Source organism: Callorhinus ursinus, unplaced genomic scaffold (genome assembly GCF_003265705.2).
Source record: "Callorhinus ursinus isolate GAN/ISIS: 27379988/994484 unplaced genomic scaffold, GSC_fseal_2.0 scaffold26, whole genome shotgun sequence".
Taxonomy (NCBI): Eukaryota; Metazoa; Chordata; class Mammalia; order Carnivora; family Otariidae; genus Callorhinus; species Callorhinus ursinus.
This window is the reverse complement of record NW_027397088.1, coordinates 1,139,843-1,166,046: the sequence shown is the minus strand read 5'-3', so window position 1 is coordinate 1,166,046 and position 26,204 is coordinate 1,139,843. Positions and strand designations below refer to the sequence as shown.

General features: G+C 35.9%; 1 protein-coding gene across 4 annotated transcripts in view; it reads left to right on the top strand.

Annotated features, from left to right (window-relative positions):
* The window catches only part of EXOC2 (exocyst complex component 2), a 287,187-nt gene that overhangs the window by 86,332 nt on the left and 174,651 nt on the right, over positions 1-26,204 (top strand). For all 4 annotated transcript variants that reach the window (XM_025890968.2, XM_025890967.2, XM_025890964.2 and 1 more), the window contains 5 exons: positions 10,126-10,206; positions 18,037-18,182; positions 18,316-18,397; positions 19,178-19,280; positions 24,539-24,657. In XM_025890968.2, the coding sequence (XP_025746753.1) occupies positions 10,126-10,206; positions 18,037-18,182; positions 18,316-18,397; positions 19,178-19,280; positions 24,539-24,657 (531 nt within the window). The remainder of the gene's footprint in view (positions 1-10,125; positions 10,207-18,036; positions 18,183-18,315; positions 18,398-19,177; positions 19,281-24,538; positions 24,658-26,204) is intronic.

The window sequence follows — 26,204 nt, the reverse complement described above, 5'->3', positions numbered from 1 at the left end:
ATTTAAAGTCTTTATTTCCTTGTTGATCTTTTGCTTGGATGATCTGTCCATTTCAGTGAGGGGGGTGTTAAAGTCCCCCACTATTATTGTATTGTTGTCAATGTGTTTCTTTTCTTTTGTTATTAATTGTCTTATATAATTGGCTGCTCCCATGTTCGGGGCACAGATATTTACAATTGTTAGATCTTCTTGTTGGATAGACCCTTTAAGTAGGATATAGTGTCCTTCCTCATCTCTTATTACAGTCTTTGTTTTATAATCTAATTTGTCTGATATAAGGATTGCCACCCCAGCTTTCTTTTGGTGTCCATTAGCATGGTAAATGGTTTTCCACCACCTCACTTTCAATTTGGTGGTGTCTTTGGGTCTAAAATGAGTCTCTTGCAGACAGCATATTGATGGGTCTTGTTTTTTAATCCAGTCTGATAGCCTGTGTCTTTTGATTGTGGCATTTAGCCCATTTACATTCAGAGTACCTATTGAAAGGTATGAATTTAATGTCATTGTATTGCCTGTAAGGTGACTGTTACTGTATGTTGTCTGTGTTCCTTTCTGATCTATGCTGCTTTTAGGCTCTCTTTGCTTAGAGGACCCCTTTCAGTATTTCTTGTAGGACTGGTTTCGTGTTTGCAAATTCCTTTAGTTTTTGTTTGTCCTGGAAGCTTTTTATCTCTCCTTCTATTTTCAATGATAGCCTAGCTGGATATAGTATTCTTGGCTGCATATTTTTCTCGTTTAGTACTCTGAATATATCATGCCAGTCCTTTCTGGCCTGCCAGGTCTCTGTGGATAGGCCTGTTGCCAATCTAATGTTTCTACCATTGTAGGTTACATATCTCTTCTCCCGAGCTGCTCTCAGGATTTTCTCTTTGTCTCTGAGACTCGTAAGTTTTACTGTTAGATGTCGGGGTGTTGGCCTATTATTGATTTTGAGAGGGGTTTTCTGTGCCTCCTGGATTTTGATGCCTGTTTCCTTCCCCACATTAGGGAAGTTCTCTGCTATAATTTGCTCCAATATACCTTCTGCCCCTCTCTCTCTTTCTTCTTCTTCTGGGATCCCAATTATTCTACTGTTGTTTCGTCTTATTGTATCGCTTATCTCTCAAATTCTGCCCTCGTGATCCTGTAGTTGTTTCTCTCTCTTCTTCTCAGCCTCTTTGTTTTCCATCATTTGGTCTTCTATATCACTGATTCTCTCTTCTGCCTCATTTATCCTAGCAGTTAGTGCCCCCATTTTTGATTGCACCTCATCAATAGCCTTTTTGATTTCGATTTGGTTAGATTTTAGTTCTTTTATTTCTCCATAAAGGGTGTCTCTAATAACTTCCACGCTTTTTTCAAGCCCAGCTAGTATCTTTAAAGTCATGATTCTGAACTCTAGGTCTGACATCGTACTAATGTCCGTATTGAGTAGGTCCCTGGCAGATGATACTACCTGTTGTTCTTTTTGCTGAGGTGATTTTTTTCGTCTTGTCATTTTGTCCAGAGGAGAATAGATGAATGAGAGAGCAAAATGCTAACAGGTTAACAACGTCCCCAGCAAATATACTCTGTACAAATCGGAAAAGACCTGAAACCAGGGGAAAAGAAAGGGAAAGAAAGAGAAAAGAAAGAGGAAAAAAAAAAGAAAGATAAAAAGAAACAAAACAGAACAAAACAAAAAGAAACAGAATATGATCAAATATGATCAGAGTAGTGTGTAGATCAGTGCCACACACTAGATTTTGGGCGTATTTCGGTCTGTTAGAAGACAGTTCCTCCTAAAATTTTAAAGGAGGAAAGACTTATATATGTACAAAGTAAGGGTTGATACAATGAAGGGATGGAAGATGATTGTAAAGATGAAAAGTATAAAAGATTTTATAAAAGGAATTGATAAGATAAGAAGTTTGAAAAAAGAAAGAAGATTAAAAGAAAAGCAAAGAAAAAAAGAAAGGGAGAGAATGTGATCAGGCAGGAGACTAGAATAAAGCCATACACTAGTGAGTTAGGGTATATTTTGATCTGTTAGAAGAAACTGTATCTCAAAATTTTAAAGACAGAACAACTTATATATATATGCCAAAAATAAGGGTAACTACTATGAAGGGATAAAATATGACTCTAAAAATGAAAAATAAAAAAAATTTTTTTTAAAAAAGGGATTGATAAGATGGTTGAAAAAGGGAAAAAGAAAAATTCAATAAAAGAAAAAAGTTAAAAAAATTAACTTTGAAAAACTAATGAATCCTGGTAAAAAAGCCATGAATTCTATGTGTCTTATTGTCCTAGCGCTGGAGTTCTCCCGTTCTCCTTGATCGGTAAACTTGGTCTTGGCTTGCTGACTCTTCTTGCTAATCTTCTGGGGGAAGGGCCTGTTGCCGTGGTTCCCAAATGTCTTTGCCGGAGGCAGAATTGCCCCGCCCTTGTCCGTCCGGGCTAAGCAATCTGCTCGGGTTTGCTCTCAGGAGCTTTTGTTCCCTGCAAGCTCTCGGTACAGCTTTGGAGGACGAGAGTGAAAATGGTGGCCTCCCAATCTCCGCCCGGAGGAGCTGAGAACTCGGGGCCCCGCTCCTCAGTGCGCTCCCAGAGAAAAGCAGTCACTCCCGTGTCCCCAGTCTCCAGCCGCAGTCGGTGCTCACCAGACCTTTGACCTAGTGTTTCTATCTCTGGCACCCGACCCGGTGCGGAGTCTCCAAACCCAGCAGATCCCTGCGGTGCACTCCTGCACTGCTCCTCCCAGGGGAGGAAGGAGAGTCTCCCCAGCTCTGCCGCTTGTTGGGTCCCTGCTGGAGGAGCAGTGGCCCTATTGGGCCGCGGATCACAGTTTATGGAACCCTGAGCTGAGAGCCCACGCCTTAGCTCCGTGTCTGCAGCCAGTTTCCCTGCTCCGATACCTCGGAGCTCTGCCGCACTCAGGCACCACCCCCCCCCCCCCGTCTTTCTGTGACCCTGAGGGTCCTGAGGCCACACTGTCCCGCGAGGGTTCCACCCCCTGCTTAGCCACTGGAGCGACGTCCCTTAGCGGATCCGACTTCTAAAAGTTCTGATTTTGTGCTCTGCGGCTCTAGCACGTGCCAGAAGCAGCCGACGGAGGCTCCCTCCCCCGCCGCCTATCCTCCCGAATATCACCTCGGATTCACTTCTCCGCACGCCCTACCTTCTAGTAAGTGGTCGCTTTTCTGTTCAGAGAGCTGTTGCTACTGTCTCCTTCCATCTCCTGTTGAGTTCGTAGGTGTTCAGAATGGTTTGATCCCTATTCAGCTGAATTCCTGAGACCAGGCGAAACCTAGGTCTCCTACTCCTCCACCATCTTGCTCCGCCCTCGGTTTTCAACATTTTTGATCATACGTGGTACTGTGTACTTTCTGTTTTATTATATCAGGAGGCCTTTAGTGTCTGTGTGTTCCTTCTGTAGAGACACTATGGTGGATCAAGTGGGTTCCAGTGGGATTGGTACTGGTAGTTGCATGCGTATGTGTGTATATATTTTTTGAAAACACACTTTTTAAACTTTTGAAATTTCTACTCTCTGTGTTCTTCCCCCAAAATTCTCTATTTCATCAAGATTTCCATTTTTAGCATTGTGTTATAATCTTTAAATCATTTAAAGTCCATGTTATAGGGGCACCTGGGTGGCTCAGATGGTTAAGCATCTGCCTTCGGCTCAGGTCATGATCCCAGGGTTCTGGGATTGAGACCGGCGTCGGGCTCCCTGCTCTGCAGGAAGCCTGCTTCTCCCTCTCCCACTACCCCTGCTTGTATTCTTCCTCTGTCAAATAAATAAAATCTTAAAAAAAAAATCCATGTTATATGCCCTGCTCATTATCAATTCAATTTGTGTTCTATTTCCTTTATTTACATTGATTCTTTAGTGATGCTTTTTCTTGTGTTTTTAATTTTGGAAAATTTCATTTTCCTCTTAGATCTAGTAGTTTGTAGTGGATTTGTTTTTTAAAGTTAGTGTCTAGTGTAACATTATGAAAAGAAAATGTGTTTCTTAATATGTCAATCTTCTGTAACTGTGCCAAGATAAAAATGGGAACTGAGGGCATGTTCTCATCATGGCACACTGATATATTTCAATGCCTGTTTACATTATTTAAATCTAGATTATTTATAATAAACATGTCAGAAATCTCTCACTTTAATTTTGATTCTACCAGTTTCTATTTGTATGTAAAACATGTTTCCTTTGTAACTTTTGGTGGCTTCGATTCTCTTGATGTTATTATGGTATTACAACATAATGATGATAGCTGTGAAATTAGGGGCAATTCCCGAGACCACCTACAAGTTTGATAATTTGCTAGAAGGACTCACAGAACTCACCGAAGGCTGTTTTTCTCACGGTGATGGTTTACTGTAGTGAAAAGATATAGATTAGAATCAGCCAAAGGAAAAGATGCATAGGGCACAGTCCAGGAAAGTTCTGTGCATGGAGTGAAAGTTGCCCTCTCATGGTTGAATCATGGATGGCATTGATTTTCCTGGTATGATGTGAGATAGTGTATGTGGAGTATTGCCATCCAGGGAATCTCATCTAAGCCTTGGTGTCCATAGTTTTTACTGGAGCTCTGTCACATAGACATAATTGACTCTTCCAATGGCTGATCTCCAACTCTAGTCCCTCTGGAAAGGTCGAGCTGATGCTGAGTGACCCAGAGTCCTCACCATAAATCACATTGTTAGACTATCTGATGTGGCCCAAGGCCCCTAAGTAAACAAAGATACTTTTATCAGGTAAGAATTCAGAGCTTAGAGGTAACCTCTCAGGAGCTGAGGGCAAAGGGCAGACCTCTTTTGGGGCAAGATTAAATTCTTTACTACACGATAACATTAATATTTCATACCCTTCCTTTTGTATGCATTTACCTAATATATTATACATCGTATTCTTTTTAACCTTTAGAAATTTGATTCTGGCATCTCTTGTAAGCAGTTTGTGATAGGAGTTTGATATGTTTATGCCATTTTGAGATTGAGAGTCTTTGCCTTTTAGTAGAAGAATTTAAGTTATGTACATTTATCATAACTGACATTTTTATCCTTTTGTTTTATTGTATCATATTTTTTGGTTTTCATTTTTCCCTTTGTGTCATATAGGTTGCAAATCTTCCAGATTTGGAAGAAATGTTTTTAAATTCTATCACAGGTTGTCTTTTGACTCCTGTTGTGTATGACAACAGTTTAGGATATCTTTATTTCTTATGCTCTTTCCTTTTCCCTGATCTTAATTTACCTGAAGTTAGCTACCTTTTTATTTTACCTTTTCTTTTTCATTTTATTATTATGTTTTTAGATTTATTTTTGTCTTTTGCATTTAATTTTATAGCATATTTACCATAGTTAATTAAAATTTACCATATATTCATATAAATTTAATTTGCTTTAATTTTTATTGCAAGTCATTTTGTATTTCATCTTTTCTATATTTGAATTTTTTGTTTTGAACAGTGGGATATATGTTTTGTGCTAGAGCTTTTTAATTCTTGCATGTCTGGAAATGTCTCTTGCTTACATACATGAACAACCTCTTGGCTATAAGAGAATTGTTTTCTGAATTGATCCCGGTGTCTTTTAGTGTTACAGAGAAATATCCTGAGCCAATGTAATTCTTTATTACTCATAAAGGAATTGATTGTTTTTCTCTCTCCCTAAATGCTTAAAAGATATATTGTTTCGACTTGAATTAAAAAAAAAACACACACCTTTTCAGGATATATCAGAATGTAGGTCTTATCTTCATTCATTTTTCCCAGTGCTTGATAAGCTTTTAGAATCTGTAGACTCATATCTTCAGTTTTTACCACTTCCTTTGTTAATGACAGATATCATTTGTGGTTTCTGAATAACCTTGTATAAAAATATTACTCCTTTATTTCTGCTGTCCTGTATGGTACCCAGCACTTTTTCTGTTTTTCAGTACACTGCTAAGTTGCCCAGTAGGCATATGCCTCAACTAGTTTCCTTCTGTTTCCTGCTATTCTGGGTGTTGGGAGATGTGGTCTCTAAATGGTTGTAAAGGGAAAGGAGTTGTTAGAGGTAAGAAAAATGGGGGAGCACAGAGTTAGAGTCCTGAAGATAGTTACGAAAAAATTAGATGTTTCTTGTCAGAACTAGGCTCAATAGAGATGACAGAGTATAAATAAACACCTTTCTCTGCTCTTTTTGATATCATCTGTGTTCTCTTTGATTGAGTGGACTGTTTCATATGCATCCAGGGGTGTTTTTCCATCCCTCCTGGTCAGGTAGACAGTATGGCTTTTATGTATCTTTAAGTTTTTATGCTGTTGTCAGTTTGCTTTTTCCCTGTGTATATCCATAAATATTTTAATTAGAACTTGACAGGTATGTCTGGTATAACTTATCTGCCAGTGTTAACCTCAGTGTGTTTATTGTAGTTTTTACTTTACTATATCCTGCAAAAATATTCCCAGCAACTTGTGTTACTTTTCCATGGCAGTCATGCTGCCATTCTCTTCATTCCTTGAAGTCTTGAGCCATAGTTTCTTGCCAACTCTCTTCACATGAGTTCTCGCAGGCCATGGTGATTGTTTGTGGAGCTTTTCATATCATTAAAGGCCTTCTTCAGTTCCTCAGTGCCTTCTGATCATCACCTTTGTTTTGGTGACCATTTCCCTGACTGCTCCTTGAGCTTGTCACCTGTCTAATCTCTTGGTTTTTTACTGGCAAGTCCAGCATTATCACTTGCTTCTTTTAAGAAAATTATGGACCAAAAGTTATGTTATACTAAAGAATAGCTGAGCAAAGACGCCAAAGCAGAGTAAATAACACAGGTTACACAATTGACCTTTCCTCTCATGTTACTTTTATTGTTGCTACTTAAGGCAGCGTAAGCCATAATTGATTTTTTGGCACATTCTGTTGTAAGTGTCTATTGATATATGAAGGTTATAGGCAGTAATGGTTATCAAGGATCCAATTCTCTAAGTGAGAATCCTTTATACCTTTTAGCCATCTATGTAATAGTTGTAATTATTTTATTATTTTTTTTCCAGTATAACTGAGGAAAGAAAGGATTCATAGATTACCTAACCTATTTAAATGTAATTTATAAAGTTTTGTCACTTTCATAAAAATTTGGTAGAATAAGAAGTAGGAACTAAATGTTTGAAAAGCTCTCTACAAATTTAAATTTTTAAGACACTTCGTTCTAACTCGTCTTAGTCTTCTATCTTAGTAAGTATTATCCTCAGAGGTTGGCATGTGGGCCAAATTAGGCTATGGTCCCTCTTTGTACAGGCCAGGAGCTAAAGATGGCTGTATTTTTCAAGGTTTGTTTGTGGGGAAAAAAAAAGGAAGTAGAATATGTGATAGAGGTCCTATGTGGCCCACAAAGACTAAAATACTTACTATGTCGTTCTTTTTAGAAACAGTTTGCTAGTCTCTGACCTAGTTTGAATATTCCTGTCTCATAGGTTAGTAGTAATATATAGTGGTTAGAGTCTGTGGATCACAGTGTACCTGACATAAATCCTTATAGACACTGCCTATACACACATGTCATTTCTTAGTGTCTCATTTAATAATGGCGTTGTATAAATGCGTAGACAAATACTTTGAATTTTTTAATTGAAATCTGCAAATTTGATGTCCACATTTAATTAGAGTTAAAACAATTTCAATCAATAGGCTGTCTTTCTATAACTCTGATTTTTCTTTGAATATAACTTTTATATACATACTTTTTTTGTTTCCCAAATACAGTTTTATGGTGTTCAGCTGCTTCACATATTTAAGTTTTAATAGATTAGAAACAATAACAAACCTGTGATCATGTACCAAGTTGCTTATTGAGTTATACTATTTAAAAAATGTTTTTAGAGAAAATAAAAGGTCAAGTGAACCAGACATTGGGTTATTTGGTTTAATTTTCTGGAAAATAGGATTGCCTTTATCAGATCCCAGTGTCTCTTGGTCCTCATGCTTGGCTGACAGCTTGACAGTGGCTCTGCTGTGGTGGAGATGGGCGGCAGGAAGCTGCTTTGTCAGCAGAAAAGGGCTGTAAACTGAGCTGAGGGGAGCCAGGCTTACCTCGTTTTGACCTGCTGATCAGTGATGGGTTTTGTCAGCAGCAGAAATGTGACTGCATGATTTCCTTTAATGGTTTTGACTTAGAAAGCAACATTTGAAGCAGGGCTACTATAAGATGCAATGTCATATTGCCATTGAAGAACCTTATGCAATGCCCCCTTAATAAAATAGAATGTGTGCCACATGTTCTTTTGCAACAAGATTGTCAGAACATTACACCAGCATTTAAATGAATAGTGTGAGCAGTGTTTTCAGTTTAGCTTTTTTCTATTTGGGCATTTTTATCTCATTTCTTTAAAGATAGGGAAGTTATTTTCCATTTAATTTTACAAGTTCAGGTTAAGTTTAGGTTTTGATTTTATGTCACTATCACCACATAATCCAAATTTGAAGCATTAAATAAAGAACTTTCTTTTCACTCGTGAATCAACCAAGACAAGAATATACTGGCTGATTTTTTTTTTTCCCGAATGTTTTTCTTTTTCTTTCTTTGAATGTGTTTCTCTGATAGAGAAGCAGTCTGTTTATAAATTTCAAACAAAATTTGAAATTACTCTAAAAAAAGGTATTAAAAAAGGGCAGGACCAAAATTAGAAAGTAATTAAAAGAAGCAGAAAAGTAGATGCTATTATGCATTGAGAATATTTTTATAGTGCATTTGAGCACTGGATTTTACCCAGAATTTTCTAATCAATGAGTCAAAGGAAACAAATAAAATTGTGATTGATTAAAGCAAAACATTTCTTTTTTCTTGCCTAAGCAGACCACAACCCCCTCTCCTCCCCCACCCCCCCAGAATAAATCTACCACTCATGACTGATGGGTTGATGGGGCAGAACCTATAAAATCCTTTTAAGAAGAGTTTGACATTCTCTTTGAATGTTGGAGAATAGCTACTATCAAGAGTGATGTTAATTCCATTGTACAGGCTGTGAAGCCCATGGAGTTACACATCTTATATTTGAAATTTTGCTAAAGGAAGTTATGTGAAAGAATAAAATCCTGGGTATTTAGCAGTTATTATTTATTTTGGAGAGAGGTCTCATTTATTTGCAACTTTTTCATTCTATAGATGTGAGGTTAAGTTGCTTGCCTATGCAATACAGGCAATATGGGGTGAAGTTTTTTGTTCTGGGATTAGACAGCGTGAGTTCAAATTTGGGGTTTGGCTTTGTGACGTTGATCAACTTATTTAATTTCCCTGAGCAATGGATTTCTCCTCTGTGAAATAGAAATAATATTAGAACATAGAACATTGACTTCTTTCCAGATGAGCAATATGCATTAGAAATTTATCATTGTGATTAATATATGATCATGGCTCAATTAATGTTTGTTTTGCTAGTTTTATTATGTCAGAAGTTTGAATTTGAAATTATATTTGATCATTTCATTTTGAAAATTTTCTTAGTGCTTCACCTAGGTAAGCCTGATTTGCTCTGTTTAAAACCTACCCTACAGTAGGTAAAACAATTTTTAAATATAAATTTTTAAGTGATTTTTTAATAATGTTTATCAGAACCATGCAGACATATCAATAATAGCAAAAATACTCCTATATAATTTGTATATTCACAAATTGATATATTGGTAGATGTTACCGGATAGTTCTTGAGAAATTCCAGGGAAATAATAATAGAAATGAAGAAAACATGAATAATATGTATTTTGCCATGTTATATCCAAGGCTGAAATGAAATATTTTGAGGTTGGTATACTTCAAATACTAGTATTTCTATTTTGCAGATGGTGAAACTGAGAAATAAAAATGACTTTCCTATGGCCAATATCAAAGATATTAGTTACTTAAGTCTCACTTTTCTTTTTTAATTTAACTGTTTTTACCACTCAACCTTGATGATCAGATAATTGAGTATATGTATTATTGTACTATTTTAATAGTATTAAATTATGAGTAACGTAGACTGGTGTCTGCTGGTTACTTTGCAGAGTTTTTGCATGTTTGTGCTTCTTTCCAGCAGTGAAAATAATATGACCATTTTTTAAAGTTGTTTAAAAATGTTATTTTGATATAACGTCTTTCCACCCACTGAAATAGCCCACACTTTAACTAGATGTTTTTTCTAGCTATCCATCAAAAACTAGAAGCGGATGGAACGGAAAAAGTAGAAGGATCCATGACGCAAAAACTGGAGAATGTTCTGAACAGTAAGTTTTGTCCTACTACCCAAAACTGTTTATGGACTTTATAACAAGCTTTAATATAGTTCTTGGACCTGGCTTCACAGAACAGGCGGTGAGTTGCATTTTAATATTTATTTCTAAATAGTAATGATTTAATACATATAAAGGAATAAAAACATGGAAAATGAACGTTCTGTTTTGTTTGCAATTTATTTATAAGAATTCATAATTTGAAAATAAGCCAGTATGCTTCCAAGAAGTGAAACTTGCTACCATAAAAGAGACCAGTATATAAATAACATTATCAAAGAGAGATAAGTGCTGAAGCAATAGCCAGGATTGCCATTGACCAGAACCCTGAAACACATCTGCATATATCTAACAGTGTTACAGCAAATAATATCAGCTCCTAGAATGACAAACACTTACATGTCATTGATTTATCTATACCATCACTTTTTCCAAAGTGAATTTAAGGCAGCTTCATATTTAAGAGTGTTTCTAACTCTGAGACATTTTGTAAAAGTTGTGTGCCAAAAGAACCTGATATATACAAAGTTTTGGGTCCCACCCACTTTCCTTATATCTCCCCCGCCTCCCCCCCCCCCCCCCCCCCCGCCGACATTGTAGTTACCAGCTACTGATCCTAATGATCTGGAAGAAACTCATCAGATGAATCAATTCCTATTATAATATTAGCAGCTTAAAAGTACATTCTCCTCTTTCACTCATATAGTAAACATTTGACAAAGAACAGTAGTGCCCGGGGAATCTCCTTTGTTTTTTAAATATAAGTATAGCAAATGATTTCCCCATGAAATAGGGTTAAGAATAGCTAAAACATTTAAGAACACTTATATCAGATCTTTAGTGATTCCGTGAATGCAGGATTATGATATTGAGTTAGTTTTGGACTTCTAGCTTAATTTATTCCTGTGATAACTTTCTGAACATTTTTTTGATAAATGTCTGTTTTTAAAACCCCAGGATCCCTGATAAAATATTTTCTGGAAAGAAGCTTTAATTTGATGTAGGCTTTCCTTGGTAGAACTTGAGTATTTTGATTTCATCCTAAATTTATGAGTTTAGCAGCACTTTAAATATTTCCCTCTGGTAGTTGTGGTGGTGAGTTGTTGTTATTTTGCTTTGAGATTTTGCCTTATTTTGTCTGAGAACCAAGTCACCTGCTTAGTTGAAATTAATATATTCTGAATTCAACTCAAACATTTACTAAAGCTATTTCTGTATTAATATAGTCAGACATTTTAAGATCTTAGAAAGGTATTTCTACTCAGGGATGCTATTTTCACTGAAGAATTTGTCATCAAACCATGATATCTGTAAAAAAATGATATTATTTCAGTAACTTTAAAAAAGTGATTTATAAGAACAAGCTGATATTGTAATTATATTGTATCAGTAAAAGAAAATAGATACTTATTAAGGTTTGGAAAAAATTAAGATCTGTTTCATGTGGTAGGTTTAGCATAGTGTGTTAACATAATTTTTTCTTTTAAAGAGTAGTTTAGGAAATCCTCCCTAGGGACTTGTGATATAAAATTTGTAAGGGAAATTATTTTACTTCTATTCCTTTATAACCACAAACTTTATCTAGAAATGTGTCATATTAACTTTATTGAAGTTTACTCTTCTTCGATAAAGTTGGGCTTAACTAGTCATTTCTTTATGAGACTCTCCTTCAGGGCTTTCTGGTGTAAAAATTTTTCTTTGAATATATTCCTTTTTATAACACTTTCTTTTTTCTGGAAACATTTTTTATGAACTTGATGTTGATGTTTGCTATCTTGATAAGGTTTTGCCAATTCAGGTCAACATGACAAACATTAATATTTAAGACTGGTTGTGTAAAAGTACCATGTTTGGTTCAGTGTGAGATACAAAGATGGAAGACATATGGCCCCTGCCCTGTACACATGTCCTTTGTCCCGGTGGGTATATCATAGTTTGGAAGTTGGAGAATCAGAAAAAAAAAAAAAATTATAGAGGGGCACCTGGTGTCTCATTTGTTTAAGTGTCAGACTCTTGGTTTCAGCTCAGGTCATGAGCTCAGGATCTTGAGATTGAGCCCCACGTCAGGCTCTGTGCTGAGCATGGAGCCTGCTTAAGATTCTCTCTCTTCTCCCTCTGCCCCTCCCCCTCCAGCTCATGCACATGCTGTCTCCCAAAAATAATTATAGAAGTACTATGGAAAATTTAATTTCTTTTCTTTTGGAAAGGAAGGAAAGAATAGATGAGTATGAATATAGTTTAGTTTGCTTAGGTTATTATTAATGCTTTAATCTTATGTATAATTATATACCAATTTGTATGTGTTTTTCCTGAGTTATTTTAAATGAAAGTTTTCAAAATTCAAAAGGGCAACCTCTTTCACTTTAAGTTTCTAAAGAGTAATGTTGACTATAAGAAACTTAGTCCATTTTATTCAGAATATATCAATATTGATGCCTTTCATTGAAATTTTTTTATTTTCCTTGACATGTGTTTTTTATATTTGCCTTTGAACCTAATAATTCCTTCTTGATTTCAAGCCAGGGATGAAGGGATGACTATTAATTTATATCAAATTCACATATCCAACTCTTTGTCCTTACCTATTCCAAGAGTATAGAGTACTGCTCTCCAGTAGAACTTTTGCAGTTATAGTTATTGAGCACTTAAAATGTAGCTGTATTGCTGAGGAATTAATTTTTTAATTTTTATTTAATTTTAATAAATTTAACTTTAAATTCAAATAGCCCTATATGGCTAGTAGCTACATATTAGTGCAGGTATAGACAATATTATATAAGTATTTATAGTAGCACTGTGGTGGTTAATAGTTAAAACTTTTACAGTGCTCACTAAGGGTCAGGTATTGCTTTAAACATTCTCTATGTGTTTAGTTCTCTGTGAGGCTTGTACTGTTATACCTATTTTTTTTTTTTTTTGAGTAGACTCCTTACCTAGTGCAGAGTCTAATGGGGGTCCTGAACTCACGAGACTGAGATCAAGACCTGAGCTAAAATCATAGGCAAACACTTAACCGACTGAGCCACCCAGGCACCCCTGTTATTTCCATTTTATTGACAAAAAACTGAAGCCCAGGAAGATTAAATGAGTTATCTAAAGTCATATAAGCAATAAGTGGCAGAGCTGGGATTTATATCTAGAAATCTGGCTTCAAATCTGTACTTTACCAACAGAGCTTGCTGTGCATGGTTTTGATAGGCATGAATTTCAGTCACCACAGTTTGGTTAAATACACCTGTCCTCCAGCAACATGGCTCAGATTCCCATTATCACAGTGTATTTGTCATAATTGCATAAAGTACAGAAGTGGTTGCTAGTTGTTCAGTCCACAGATCACTCCATAAATAAGAGATGTGAGAGATGATCAGTGAGCAGCTACCTCTTTTCTTCAGAATCTGTGACTGGTCACCATACATATATTCATGCACAAACAACACAACATAGTTGTGTGGACTCCTTGTCCCCCAGACATAAACTCATATGGCTTTTTATAGAAATGGATAATCAAAGAGGGGATTGAGCCACAGAGATGAAAGTGCATTAAAAAAAAGTGGTAACAGTGTAAGTGAAATTCAAATCTACCATGACTGGAGGAGTTACAGAGGAAGCAGCTGACAGTGGGGATGTAGGCACTGCCACTGTTCAAGAGGCTCGAGCTGTGCAGCCAGAGGAACTGGATAAAGGTGAATCTATCAGTGGAAATGAGGAAAGTATGATGAAAAGGATGAAAACATCCTAGGGGAAGTGATGCTTAAAGGAGTGTTCAGAGACAATCATTGATATTCAGAGTACAAAGGATAAATTTAGAAAGGAGTAAGGTAATTTATCAAACTATAGAAAAGATGCTTGATACGTATTATAAATTTTATGATGAATAAAAGCAAGCAGGCTTGATAATTTTTTTACAAAGAAATAGAACACTAGTATCTTCAATGTTTCTAATGTTTTAAATCATCATAGAGTACTAACTAAATATTGGTTTTACTTTTTTTTCATTTTCTTATTCATTTATGACCAACAGTAAGCACGTTTTTAATGTTGCAACAAAAATTTTTAAAAGTCACAGAACAATCATAATTTTCCCATTAATAAGATTTTTTGTGTGGTTTCATCTTGCATAGCCATTTATGCGGTTCTGCACACTGTGCCAAAAGGGGCTTGTACTGCACTGCACCACCTCTCTAAATAGAAAGAATACTGTACTTGATCTTAGCCAAAAGGCCGAGAAGCAATAAGTAGAAAGAATACTGGATACTGATTCAGAGGCTTATTTTTAGTCCTTACTCTGTAAGCGTTTATTGAGCACATGTTAGTTCTATCCCAGGGATATGAAGATAGTACTTACGAGTTAGTACTAAGAGTTTATAGTCTAATGGAGAACACGGATAAGCAGGTGGTTAAATTATGGTATGATAATTGTCTGCTGGTGGTAATCCTGGGGTACATCTGGAGTCTGCACAAGATGTACCTCATTGAAAAGTGGAGTGAGAAAATCTCAGGAGAGGGTCATGTGAGCCTTCAAAGATGAGTAGTAAGTATCCAGGCAAGCAGAGGTTGGCATGTGGGCAGCCAAATGGATACAGGTGTCCCAGACAGGGCAAGCCACATAAGGAGGAAATCCCTGTCTTCAGGGAGGAGACCTCCTGCAGTCCAGGAACCAGGATCCAGTATGGTAATGTGCAGATGTCAGATGTGGCCTGCAAGGTAGATGGGGGTCTGCTCAGGATAAGCTTTCTATGTAGTGTAGTAGAATTTGTCTTTATCCTGAAGATTGTTGGTAAGCCATTGAAAGATTTTAAATAAAGAAGTGACATTATGAACTTTTTAAAGAATATTCTGCCATCCGCATAGAGAATTGATTAGGAGAGAGCTAGAGACAAGAAGAGGCATCAGATAGAAGTGCACAGTTGTCATGTAAGAATGAAGTGCGGAGGACTTTTAACCAAAACAGGTGCTGAAGGTAGAGCAAATGGCAAGATGAGAGATGTTAAGGAGATGAGAAAGGCTACCGGTTTGCGGTGGGAAGGAGGAAGAAAAGTAGTAGTCAGTGATGACTTTCAGATTTCTGGCCTCAACGAGAGCAAGAAGGAACAGGTTTGGGGCATGAGGAGAAGAGTATAGAGGTAAATATTCAGTTCGACTTATAACTTGTTGGGTTTGAGATTCCTGAGGGTTATACCCATAAATACCTTTCTACCTCTTACTATATCCTGACTGTGTCACATTGAGCAGATTGAATAACCTCTCTGTTTCAGTTACTTGCACTATAAAATGGGGATAAGAATAGTTCCTGTTTTAGGGACATAAACAAGTTTAAGTGAATTAAGAATTGATACATATTTTTAGAATAATTAAGAATTTAGAAGACTTACTAAGTTTTTAGGATAGCACCTAGCATAGAGTAAGCACTCCATATTGTGTATGTGTAGTATGTCTTTATGCTACCCACCAAAGCTCCCCAAAACTCTTTTTAGGTTATAAGGGATCCATAGAGGCTAAAATGTTTTTTCTTTCTCCACGGCATCTTCATTCTTTCTCCTATCTTACACTGAGGAAAATTTTTACAGCTCTTGTTGACCTGACTATGATAGTGGCAGCCCAGTGCCTGTGTTATAGCGGCCTTGTTCTTGGTGCTTGCGGTGCATCTGTAACTGAGACTGTGATTGTCACAGTCCAGTGAGCTGGTGTTGTGACATCCCTTGGAGGAGAAACAACCAACTTTCAGGCCTAGAGTTGCTCAAGGCTAAGATTGGTTCTGCAACCTGTAAGACCTAAGTCATGTTTTTCACTATCACGTAGCTCCATTCGATTTGTTCTGTGAGTACACACTGTTTGTTCCAACCCCTGCCAGCTGCCTTAAAACTGGGTGTTCTCAGTGTGAGAAGGTGGAGTGAAAATGTGGTTGGATGGGTACATGGGGGAAATTGTTCCTGGGAGACATGGCAGATGTCTGACTGGTGGTTTATCTGCAGTGTCACTTGGTGTGTGAACACCACCACTGAGTTTAGTGGTTTTGTTTTTCTTATTAGTTAGCCCTAGAGAATAAAGACATAAAATGCATTTTGTGAGCTGTTGGTGACTTTTATCCACTTAGTTTCACTGCTTTCATTTGTTTTATTACTGATATAATCATCCAGTTATCAAAGAGTTACAAACTCCCAAAATTTTATTGTGAATGTGGCAAAATTCATAACACAATAACAATTTATGGATAGAAATTACTTATAAATTAAAATTATGATTTCATAGCTTATTTCTCCATGTGCATATTTTAAAATTCTCCATGTGTACATTTCTGTATAAATAAGTTATATTTTATAGTTTATAATTTCTTCCTATAAATTTTTCTCTATGAAATGTTTATTTTATTTAATGATAAGTGAATTTTCTACTCGTACTTGTTTTCATACTTTCTAGAGGAGTTAAAATTATTAGTTGGTATTTCTTTCTTACCTTTAAAATACAGTGAGCAAAGTCTAATTTTGAACACTTATACTTTTGACCCAAATTCTTTCATTGTGCAAAAAAAAAAGTACTTGTGAATTTAACATCTACAGGCCACATATAAGTAATCAACCTTTTAGAAATATTTAGTGGTATTTATGTATCTTTTCACTTATGAAGCCTCAAATCATGAAGTTTATATTTTTAAATGATAAATACTTTTCTTCCAAGAAAAATGTTTTAACCCTAATCAGATTTCAAATACTTCATTTAGCCACCATTATGTAGTTTGGTGGGAAGAATGGAATATATTTTTTTCTCATCTTATAGAAATTTAGTATTCTGCATTTGAAAGCATGTGGTGAAAACAGCTATCTTGACAAAGTTTTTCTATTAGGCCTTTAAAATTTCAACAGAATTTAAACATTATTTAGATAAAACAATTATGTTACAAAGACAACTTTTAACACGATCAGGCCACCCACAGTGAGACTAGAGAATATGGCATGCAAGCCACCCAGTGAGACTGAGGTAACTTTTTCATCTTTGCTTAAAGTATAGTCAGTAGACCAGATAATGTAGAAACTTTTTATGAGCATCAATCAAACAGCCAAAAACAGTTATCCTTTTTCTCCCCTTTTCTTGTGGCTAATTAAAAGTATTTCACAAGTTGAAAAAGTTAAACTGTCTTTGTACACAGTAAATTTTGCTTTCGATAAAGCATTTCTTTCATTATAGTGATTTGTATAGTTTGAAGTCTTTTAGGTTAAAAAAAAATATATATATATATAAAATATCCTGTTTGTGTATAAATTGAATTAGCTGATTTAAGAAGTATTCATTAATGATATGTTAAAATTTGTCATTTAAGTTGCTTATGTAATTATTTGTGCCTGCTGCATAAACAGATAACTTTACCAAGAAATAGAATTAGTTCTGAAATATTTCTTTTGAACAACTTTTCTGAAAAATAAATATTTTTCTTGTTTTATTACCGTATAGTACAGATATTAAATCCAGAGAATTTAACTCGTGTAGTTGTGTGTGCCTGTGTGTATATGTGTGTTTTAACCTATTATCTGAACTAATGAAATAATCTAAGGACCCATAATTGCTATAAAATTTAGAAGAGTAGCTAAAATAAATGTAAGTTCAATTAGTGATTTTATTTGGGCCTGGTAGATATGGTTATTTTTAATTGGATACTATTTTTAACATATAAAAAGACTTAGTGCGCAAGGTGGAAATGTATTTTAGCAAACCATAAAAGATCTCCAAAATAGCTAACTTTTAAAAAAGTCTGTTGAGTTTTAATGTAAAGCTATAATAGCAGCCTATCATTTTGTTTTATTTAAGCTTCTTTTGGTCTTTTTAAAATAGGAGCAAGTACTACTGCGGACACATTATTTCAAGAAGTATTAGGTCGAAAGGACAAGGCAGATTCCACGAGAAATGCACTCAATGTGCTTCAGCGATTTAAGTTTCTCTTCAACCTTCCTCTAAATATTGAAAGGAATATTCAAAAGGTAGAGTACATATTTATGTACCCATGGTTATGATGTCATAAATTGTAAAGAGTTACTGAGATTTTTTTTTATCTTAACCAAATGTGTTCATGATACTTTACTGACAGTCTCCAAAATGTTCCTTTATTTAAAGGGTGATTATGATGTGGTTATTAATGACTATGAAAAGGCCAAGTCACTCTTTGGGAAAACGGAGGTGCAAGTTTTCAAAAAATGTAAGATTTGTTTATTACTTTTAGATCTCCTATTTCTTTTTACAGGAAGAATGTAGAATGTATTCTGCAAAGAAACTTATGTGCATTTTAGTTTTTGTTTATATGGTGCTCTTTTAAAAATGTAAAACAATTACTTCAAAAATAACATGACTTTTCTTACCAAGATGTAGCGAAAATGAAAAACCATGGCTAGATAGGTTTAGGATAGGTTAGTCTTGGACATTCTTTGCCATTTGTTAACCATGATGCCATTTAAAAAATCTTTTTTACTGGAAAGAATCAATTATGGATATTTTATAGAGATGGAAACCTACATTTTAATCTTCTCTCTTCAGAAAAGCCATTTTTAGTGAATTCTAACCTTATTTTAAAGTAAACTAAACAATTTTTGACATTATCTCGAATGCAGGAGTTATAGAAAATAAGAAAAGCCTAAAATGTCCTGTGGTAATGCCTTATCAACTAGGAGAAATAGCACAGGGCTTTAATAAATTCCTAAATGAAATCCATAAGGACTCAGTAAACTTAATTTTTTTGTTGTAGTAAATTTACATGCAGTGAAATGCACAGTCCTTACATATTATAGGTCAGTGAGTTTGACAAATGTGCACACCCATGTAACCCACACCCTGGACAGAATGTTTTCGTCACTCCAGAAAGTTCCCTTGTGCCTCTTCTTAGTCAACCCCTGTCCCCCAAGGCAGTCACCGTTCTGCTTTCCATAATTTGATTTTAAGTTTCCATTCTGTAAATCTTCTATATTCTTTCCTTTTTAAATAGATTATGCTGAAGTAGAAACACGGATTGAAGCTTTAAGAGAATTACTTCTGGCTAAATTGCTTGAGACACCATCGACTTTACATGACCAAAAACGTTATATAAGGTAAACCTTCTGCAAGAATTTTGACAAATCACATGTATCTGTATAGTACCAGATACATCATCTAACCCTTAAAACTAATTTGGGGGAAATTAGGAGATTGATGAAATGGTGAGAGGGAAGACAAATAGCAGAAATTTACAGGTATCTACTATAGGACACCGAAGTTCTTTGGTATACTAATAAATTTGGGAGTACTCAGGGCAAGAAAAGTCTGCTTATTTAGGGAAAGGGAAAGTAACCTCATTGCTTGGTCATTTCTTCCTTCTGCTCAATGATGGCTTACCTAACCTAGCAGGACAGTGTGTGTGTGTTGCACTCTGTGGGCACCCACAGGCCACAAGGCAGGGGCTCCCTGTATGGTTTAGAATACAACACTGTCATTCTGGGTGAAAAATTCTTCAGGCCACAAAAGTGGGCCATGGCTCAATGGTGGAGAAAATTTTGAAAGGCTTTGGTATTGAAAAGAAAAAATAGAAATAAACTTAAAAAGTTGCAATAATGTAAAAAGTGATGGATACCACAGGATATGATGAGAAGGCCTTAGAAGGAAGCAGTATAGCATAAGGGAAACTAGGAAACTAGCTATTCCCTTTGGGTGACTTGCATTCTCTTTTCAGTTTCTTCATCTGTGAAATGATAAGATAACACAATCTGCATCTCGGAGTAGTTGCAAACATAATCAAGAATACATTTAAGGATTTAATATAGCACCTGGCATATAAGTAGTCAATAAATTACATATATATGATGTTTATACCAGGATTTGGAGACAAAGCATATAAGTTACAAGCTTTTTATATCTGTGATTTATAAAAATAAAAATATTAACATTTTCTGCTGGCATATTTTGAATGTGGCTTTTATTCTCAGAATAAGCTGTTATTTTCCAAACTTAATGCCCTCTCTAATTAGTGAAGTTTATTGAATATTCAGTACTTACAAAATAATAGACTGTGTATATTTATGCATTTAGCTGTCGTCACCCTATGACCATTGAAAATAATTTCCAGGTATGAAAAGAGGGTCTAGCCTGAAAGCTGCAGTGCTTGCCGTGGGGGAGGGGACAATGGTCCACACTCAGACCTGTGTTCTTGTGACTTAGGAGAGTAGTAGCAGCATGAGCCATTGTCATTGTCGGCACATTTGTGTTACCGAAGAGGGAAGGGACAAGAGGCTTTAGAACGGGAGTAGAGAGCACTAACAGTGATTGCTGCCACTACCGGGAGTCTGTAGTACCCTCGGGCATTGTCTCCGACGCACTGTGTATACCACTTCTAAACCTCCCAGCTGCCTTGCAGGGGCGTATGTCCAATACCCATTACATAGGTGAGGAAATTGAACCTCAGACTTCACTCTTGCTCAGTGCACATAGCTAGAAGTAGGACTCATGTTTGTCTGCTCTCAGAGCCTATCTTTGCTTTCCCGTAAGCTCTCTCCGTAGGAAAGAAAGTATTTGGGGGATTTTTCTGGCTTAGAATCGTGGAAATTTAAAGCTAGAAATAACCTACATGTTAGTTATCCATCTGCTTTTTCTTTTCTTCCTTTTTTTTTTTTCCAAACATACAAAGAAACAAGAGTTCCAGGGAGGTTAATCTCTTGTCCAGGGATACACAGCTGGTTAGTGTCTTATTGTCTGTGTTCCACTGTGCTACTTAACTGTGCTTTGTATTTATTTACCTGTTTATATTTATGCTATTAAACTTACCAGTAGTAATATGCTGATGCTTATTGAATGTGTGATTTCTTTATTTAGTGAATTACCATTTATGTAGATAACTACTGTGTAGTTCTTATGACTAGTTAAGATGTTAAAAAGATTTTTTGAATGACCGATTTAGGTGCTTTTTTCCTGTCATTTTAAAGGGAAAAGAACAAGAATGTCAACAAGAATACAAGTAGTTTACTTATTTTGTAATCATTATTTTATTTTTGATGCTTGAGAAGACACTGAGCGATTAATTTTATTATCCTTTTTAAATTACTTTTTGGTTATTAATAAGAAAAACAACATCACAACCAGGTCAGATATCTGTTGGACTTTGGAATCTATGACAATAGGTACTATGAGCATCAAGTAGGGATGGATACCGCCTTACCATAAGCAAAGTATATCTTTATTGGTTCTCTTCCATAACTGAAGTTATGCATGGTGTGATTGAAAATCAAATTACTACTGTATTGTTTCACTTTGGTTTATTGTCTTGTCTAATTAAAAACTTTTGATTATTTTCATTCTCCTTATTGTAGCTTTAGTGAGAGGTGAAGTTATGTTATATGCTTCTTTCCATATGAGTGTGATCCTATCCCTAGTAATTGTTAAAAATCATAGAATATGGCTAAAAAGTATAATGCTTAAATTTTAAAGTATTGAGCATGTGCTCATCATAGCCATAAATAGCATTTCTTACATTTCCCCTCTAAAAAAGCTGTCAGATTTCTTTGATACACAGTTTTAGAAGAAATAGTAACATGTACCATATTTTAAACAAAAATCTTTGAAATGAAACTACAGTTGACTGTTGAACAGTGTGGGGGTTGGAGCACCAACCATCTGCCCGGTCACAAATCCACATATAACTTGATTCCCCTGAAACTTAACTAATAGCCTAATGCTGACTGGAAGACTTACCGATAATGTAAATAGCCCATTAACACATTTTGTATGTTGTATGTGTTATATACTCTATTCTTACAATAAAATAAGCCAGAGAAAAGAAAATGTTATTAAGAGAATCATAAAGAGGAGAAAATACATTTATGGTACAGTACTCTAAAAAATCTACATATAAGTGGACCTGCACAGTTCAAACCCATGTTGTTCAAGGGTCAATTATACTTTGTTAAACTACATACTAAAAGAAAAGAAGAAATTTATTGGATTAACTCATTTAACCAAAGCCTACCCACAGGTTGTACTTTTGAATTGCAACACTGTAGAATTTCCAAGAGAACACATCTATCATTCCTCATAAAACTCTTTTAATGTAATACCTATTAATATGATATAAGGGATTATTATTAAATTTTACAGGGACCTAGTCACCATACTAAAGAAATGTATGATTTTTAAAAGTCATTAAAAGAGTTTATTGATTTCTCTTGCTGTATTGAGTTCTTGTAATGGACCATTTGTATTCCTGGTTTCAGTAGTTTAAAAATTAAAAGGAAGCAGCTTTCCTAAGAGTATTCCTGTACTTTACTACTAACACTAAATCTGAGGATGTTATATGAGTGAAAGTGTTAGGAGAAAGTATTGTAGAAGTATTTGGAGGCAAAATAAACCTATCTGAGGAGAATGCTAAGACAAATTATCCCCAACAAGAAAGAATAAAATCACATTTTTGCAAACAAATGACACTGTGTACTATTTGTCATATTTATATTCCAGATGAAAAAAGCCTTATGTGAGAGGAAGAATCATAGTGGGTTGCAATATTTATGCCAGGTTAAATGTATTTTGTTAGACTGTAGTTTTATTCTTGGGGTGCTGTTAATTGATTTGTCCCTTTCTCAACACAGATACAGCCTATTTGCAGCCTGTAAATAGACAGTCGGGGCGGGGGGTAAAAAGGCCAGCTCTTGGGCTGACTTTGAGGCATCTTTGTTTGTACAGTGTGAACCCCCACTGTTTAAGGGGCCCTTTTGCAGGATGATCAGGTGCCCAGCTCTGCTTAGAGCCTAGGCTGTCTGCATTAGCTTGTAAAGGTCAAGGTGGATAGTTCCTAAATGTGATGTCAGATGTCTCAACAGTTTATTTATTGCTAGCTCATTACAAAATGTTTCTCCTCTAATTAGCTGCTAATTGAGATGTCTTTGAGTAAGGAAATACCTAGTACTGGAGGAACGTGGGAGAGAAGCATCTGGTGTATCCCTCAGTGATTAGAATTTGGCTAGAGGTCACAGCTTGTGGCCATTAATTAAAATTTATCATTGAACAAAAATCTTTAACCCCAAGACAACAGCTTATGGTTTAAGAATAATGTCAAGACAATAAATTCAACTTTTGGAGTTGATTTAATTGGATTTAACTTACTGTAGTAGTCCCTCCTCTGTGGGTTCATTTGCGTGGTTTCAGTTACCTGTGGTGAACTGAAGCAGATGATCCCCCTTCTGAAGTACAGTCAGAAGGTCAGTAGTAGCTCAGTGCTACATATCAGTGCCTCCATCATTCCCCTCACTTCTTGTCACTAGGTATTTTATCATCTCACATCCTCACAAGAAGAAGGGTGAGTACAGTACAGTAAGATATTTTGAGAGGGAAGACCACATTCACATCACATAACTTTTACTACCATATATTATAATTGTTCTGTTTTTTTATTAGGTATTGTTGTTAATCTCTTATGTGCCAAATTATAAATTAAACTTTATCATAGGTATGTATGTATAGGAAAAAACAGTATATGTAGGGTTCAGTACTATCTGTGGTTTCAGACATCCACTGAAGATCTTGGATCATATTCCCTGTGGATGAGGGGGGGACTACTGTATGTTTATATATTTTGTGATGGCTGAGGGCCAAATCTTGAATAATATTTGTCAAAAATTTTTCAACTGAAATATATTTCAATTTTCAATCGGGTTTGAATATTTTATGTACAAAGAAGACTTTGAATATTTCAACAACTATTTAAAAAACTAAGAAGAATGCCCATATGTACTGTATTTTCTAGAGAAATGTTTTCTTAGTCATGAAAATAGAGTTCAGATGTTAAGAGGTAAGTGCTTATTTGTCACCAAATCTCTTTATGAAATAAAATAGCCTGATTAGGTTGCATAGAAAAATAATGTCACACTGCCATCTAGTGGCCATTTTTCAGACCAGAAAGGAATTAAAAAACAATTGAAATCAAAAAAATATTCACTAGGTGTCCTCTGCTGGCTTCCACTTGTGTTTTCTGTAATGACTGAGAACTAAGTATGGAAATACTCTGTGAACTAAATGTAGATATAAAGATAAATTCACACCAAGTATTTAGGATCGTTGCAAGTTGTCTTTGTCTTCTTGGTTATCTTTTTAAAAAGTCCTTATTTTTTAAAAATATAGTTTTATTTTTAATCGCATAAAAAGAAATTTGAATATATTTCATTTAGAATTAAGTATTGAAGACTGATGTTGACAAGTGCTTTACTAATTGATAAAATTTTAGGTTTTCTTAAAAAAAAGATAATGACTTAAAAGTATGCTAGCTTTCCTTTTGTCCTTATTCATGGCTCTACAGAAGCCTACTTCATCAGTCTTGGCCTTGCTTTTTCAGGTACCTGTCTGATCTTCACGCTCTGGGTGATCCTGCTTGGCAGTGTATTGGCGCCCAACACAGGTGGATCCTTCAGCTCATGCACGGCTGCAAAGAGGGATATGTACAAGATTTGAAAGGCAAGGCTGCTTCTCTTCTAGTCATTATGCCATTTTTTATTGTCGATTTAATACACTTTGGAAATGCTTAATAATTAAGGGAATGATTAGTTAATTTTCTTGTATCTGTACTTGTTTTTTATTTATTTTGTTTTTGTTTTTGCTGCTGGTCAGCATTATACCTGTGAGTGAATAACAGGTAAGGGAGAAAACTCTCTTGATATCTGTATTTTTATGGTTGACAGCCAGTATTGACGAAGGTTTGATTTAAGGAATAGTTAAATTTTTATGGGAAGTAACATGATGTTGTAGAAATATTAGTCTTTAATAAATGGTAGTAGTCCACTCACTATTCATCAAATATATGTTGAGCCCCACCATGTGCCAGGTATTGTGCCAAGTACAGATGGACAGTGGTGAATAAAACAGACATGGTCCCTGCCCTTATGGTGTTAAACACTTGCCTAACTACATACAAAGTTGTTGACAAGTGATATATAGAAAAATCACAATATTTTGAGGGAGGAGAACTGAGGAGAATGCTTTAGATGGTCCATTTGGGAAGGTGTCTCAGAGAAGGCTCCATGTTCTCTAAGAGCTAGAAGAATGAGAAAGCCTGCTGGGCCGACTTTAGTCTGAAAAAAGGAACAGCCTTTGCAAAGGCTGTAAAGTAAGTTTAAAGGAAGAAGTCACAGCTGCATTCACATGCAGGTTTATCAGCATTTATTTGTAAAATTCTGTCATCCCACAGATATTGAATGTATTCAGTGCCTGCTGTGTGCTGGCCACTATTGGGTGCTAAGGATTCAGGGGTCAGTATGGCAGATGGGCCTGGCTCACACGAGACTTATAAAATAGCGGGGGGTAGGGGTGGGGAGGAGATGGACAAGAAAAGTAGAATGGACTAGTAGAATACAGTGTTACTTTCTAAGCCTGGGAAGTTCCTCCTGCCTTGGTAGCACTTAGGAACAGCATCTGATTCAGAGTTCTGAGGTCACAGAAGTGACATTCCAAGATCTGAAGGATATCTGTATCTGCCAGTTGAAATAGAGGAGGGGGAAAAGGAAAGAGGTAAAGACCATTCCAGGAGGAGAAAATAGAATGTGCACAGGGCTTCAAGCAAGAGATGGCTACTGAATTCTCTGTGGCTGGAGTTCAGTACACAAAGTGGCGAGAGTGGAGGCTAGAGTTAGGCGGTCCCAGGTCTTGCATGGACTTTGTTAGTCCCTTCAAGGGCTTTGGACTTGATCCAGAGGACATTGGGCTGACCATTAAGGGTCTGAAGCAGGGGAAAGACCCATTGAGACTTATTTTTTAATCCATGTAGTGAATGGATGAGTGGGAGCAAGACTGGAACAGTAAAGCTGGTTAGGAGGCTGCTGTGGTGATTCAGGCATCTCATCTCCCATAGCCATGGTGGATGTGGAGAAAGAGACGGATTCAGGAGCTATTCAGAAGTTGGAGTTGATAGGACTTGGTGATTGAAGGAGGAAAAAGGGGGTCAAGGGTGATTCCCAGATACCTGACCTCAGCAACTAGTTAGGATGATGGCACCATTGAGTTAGGGA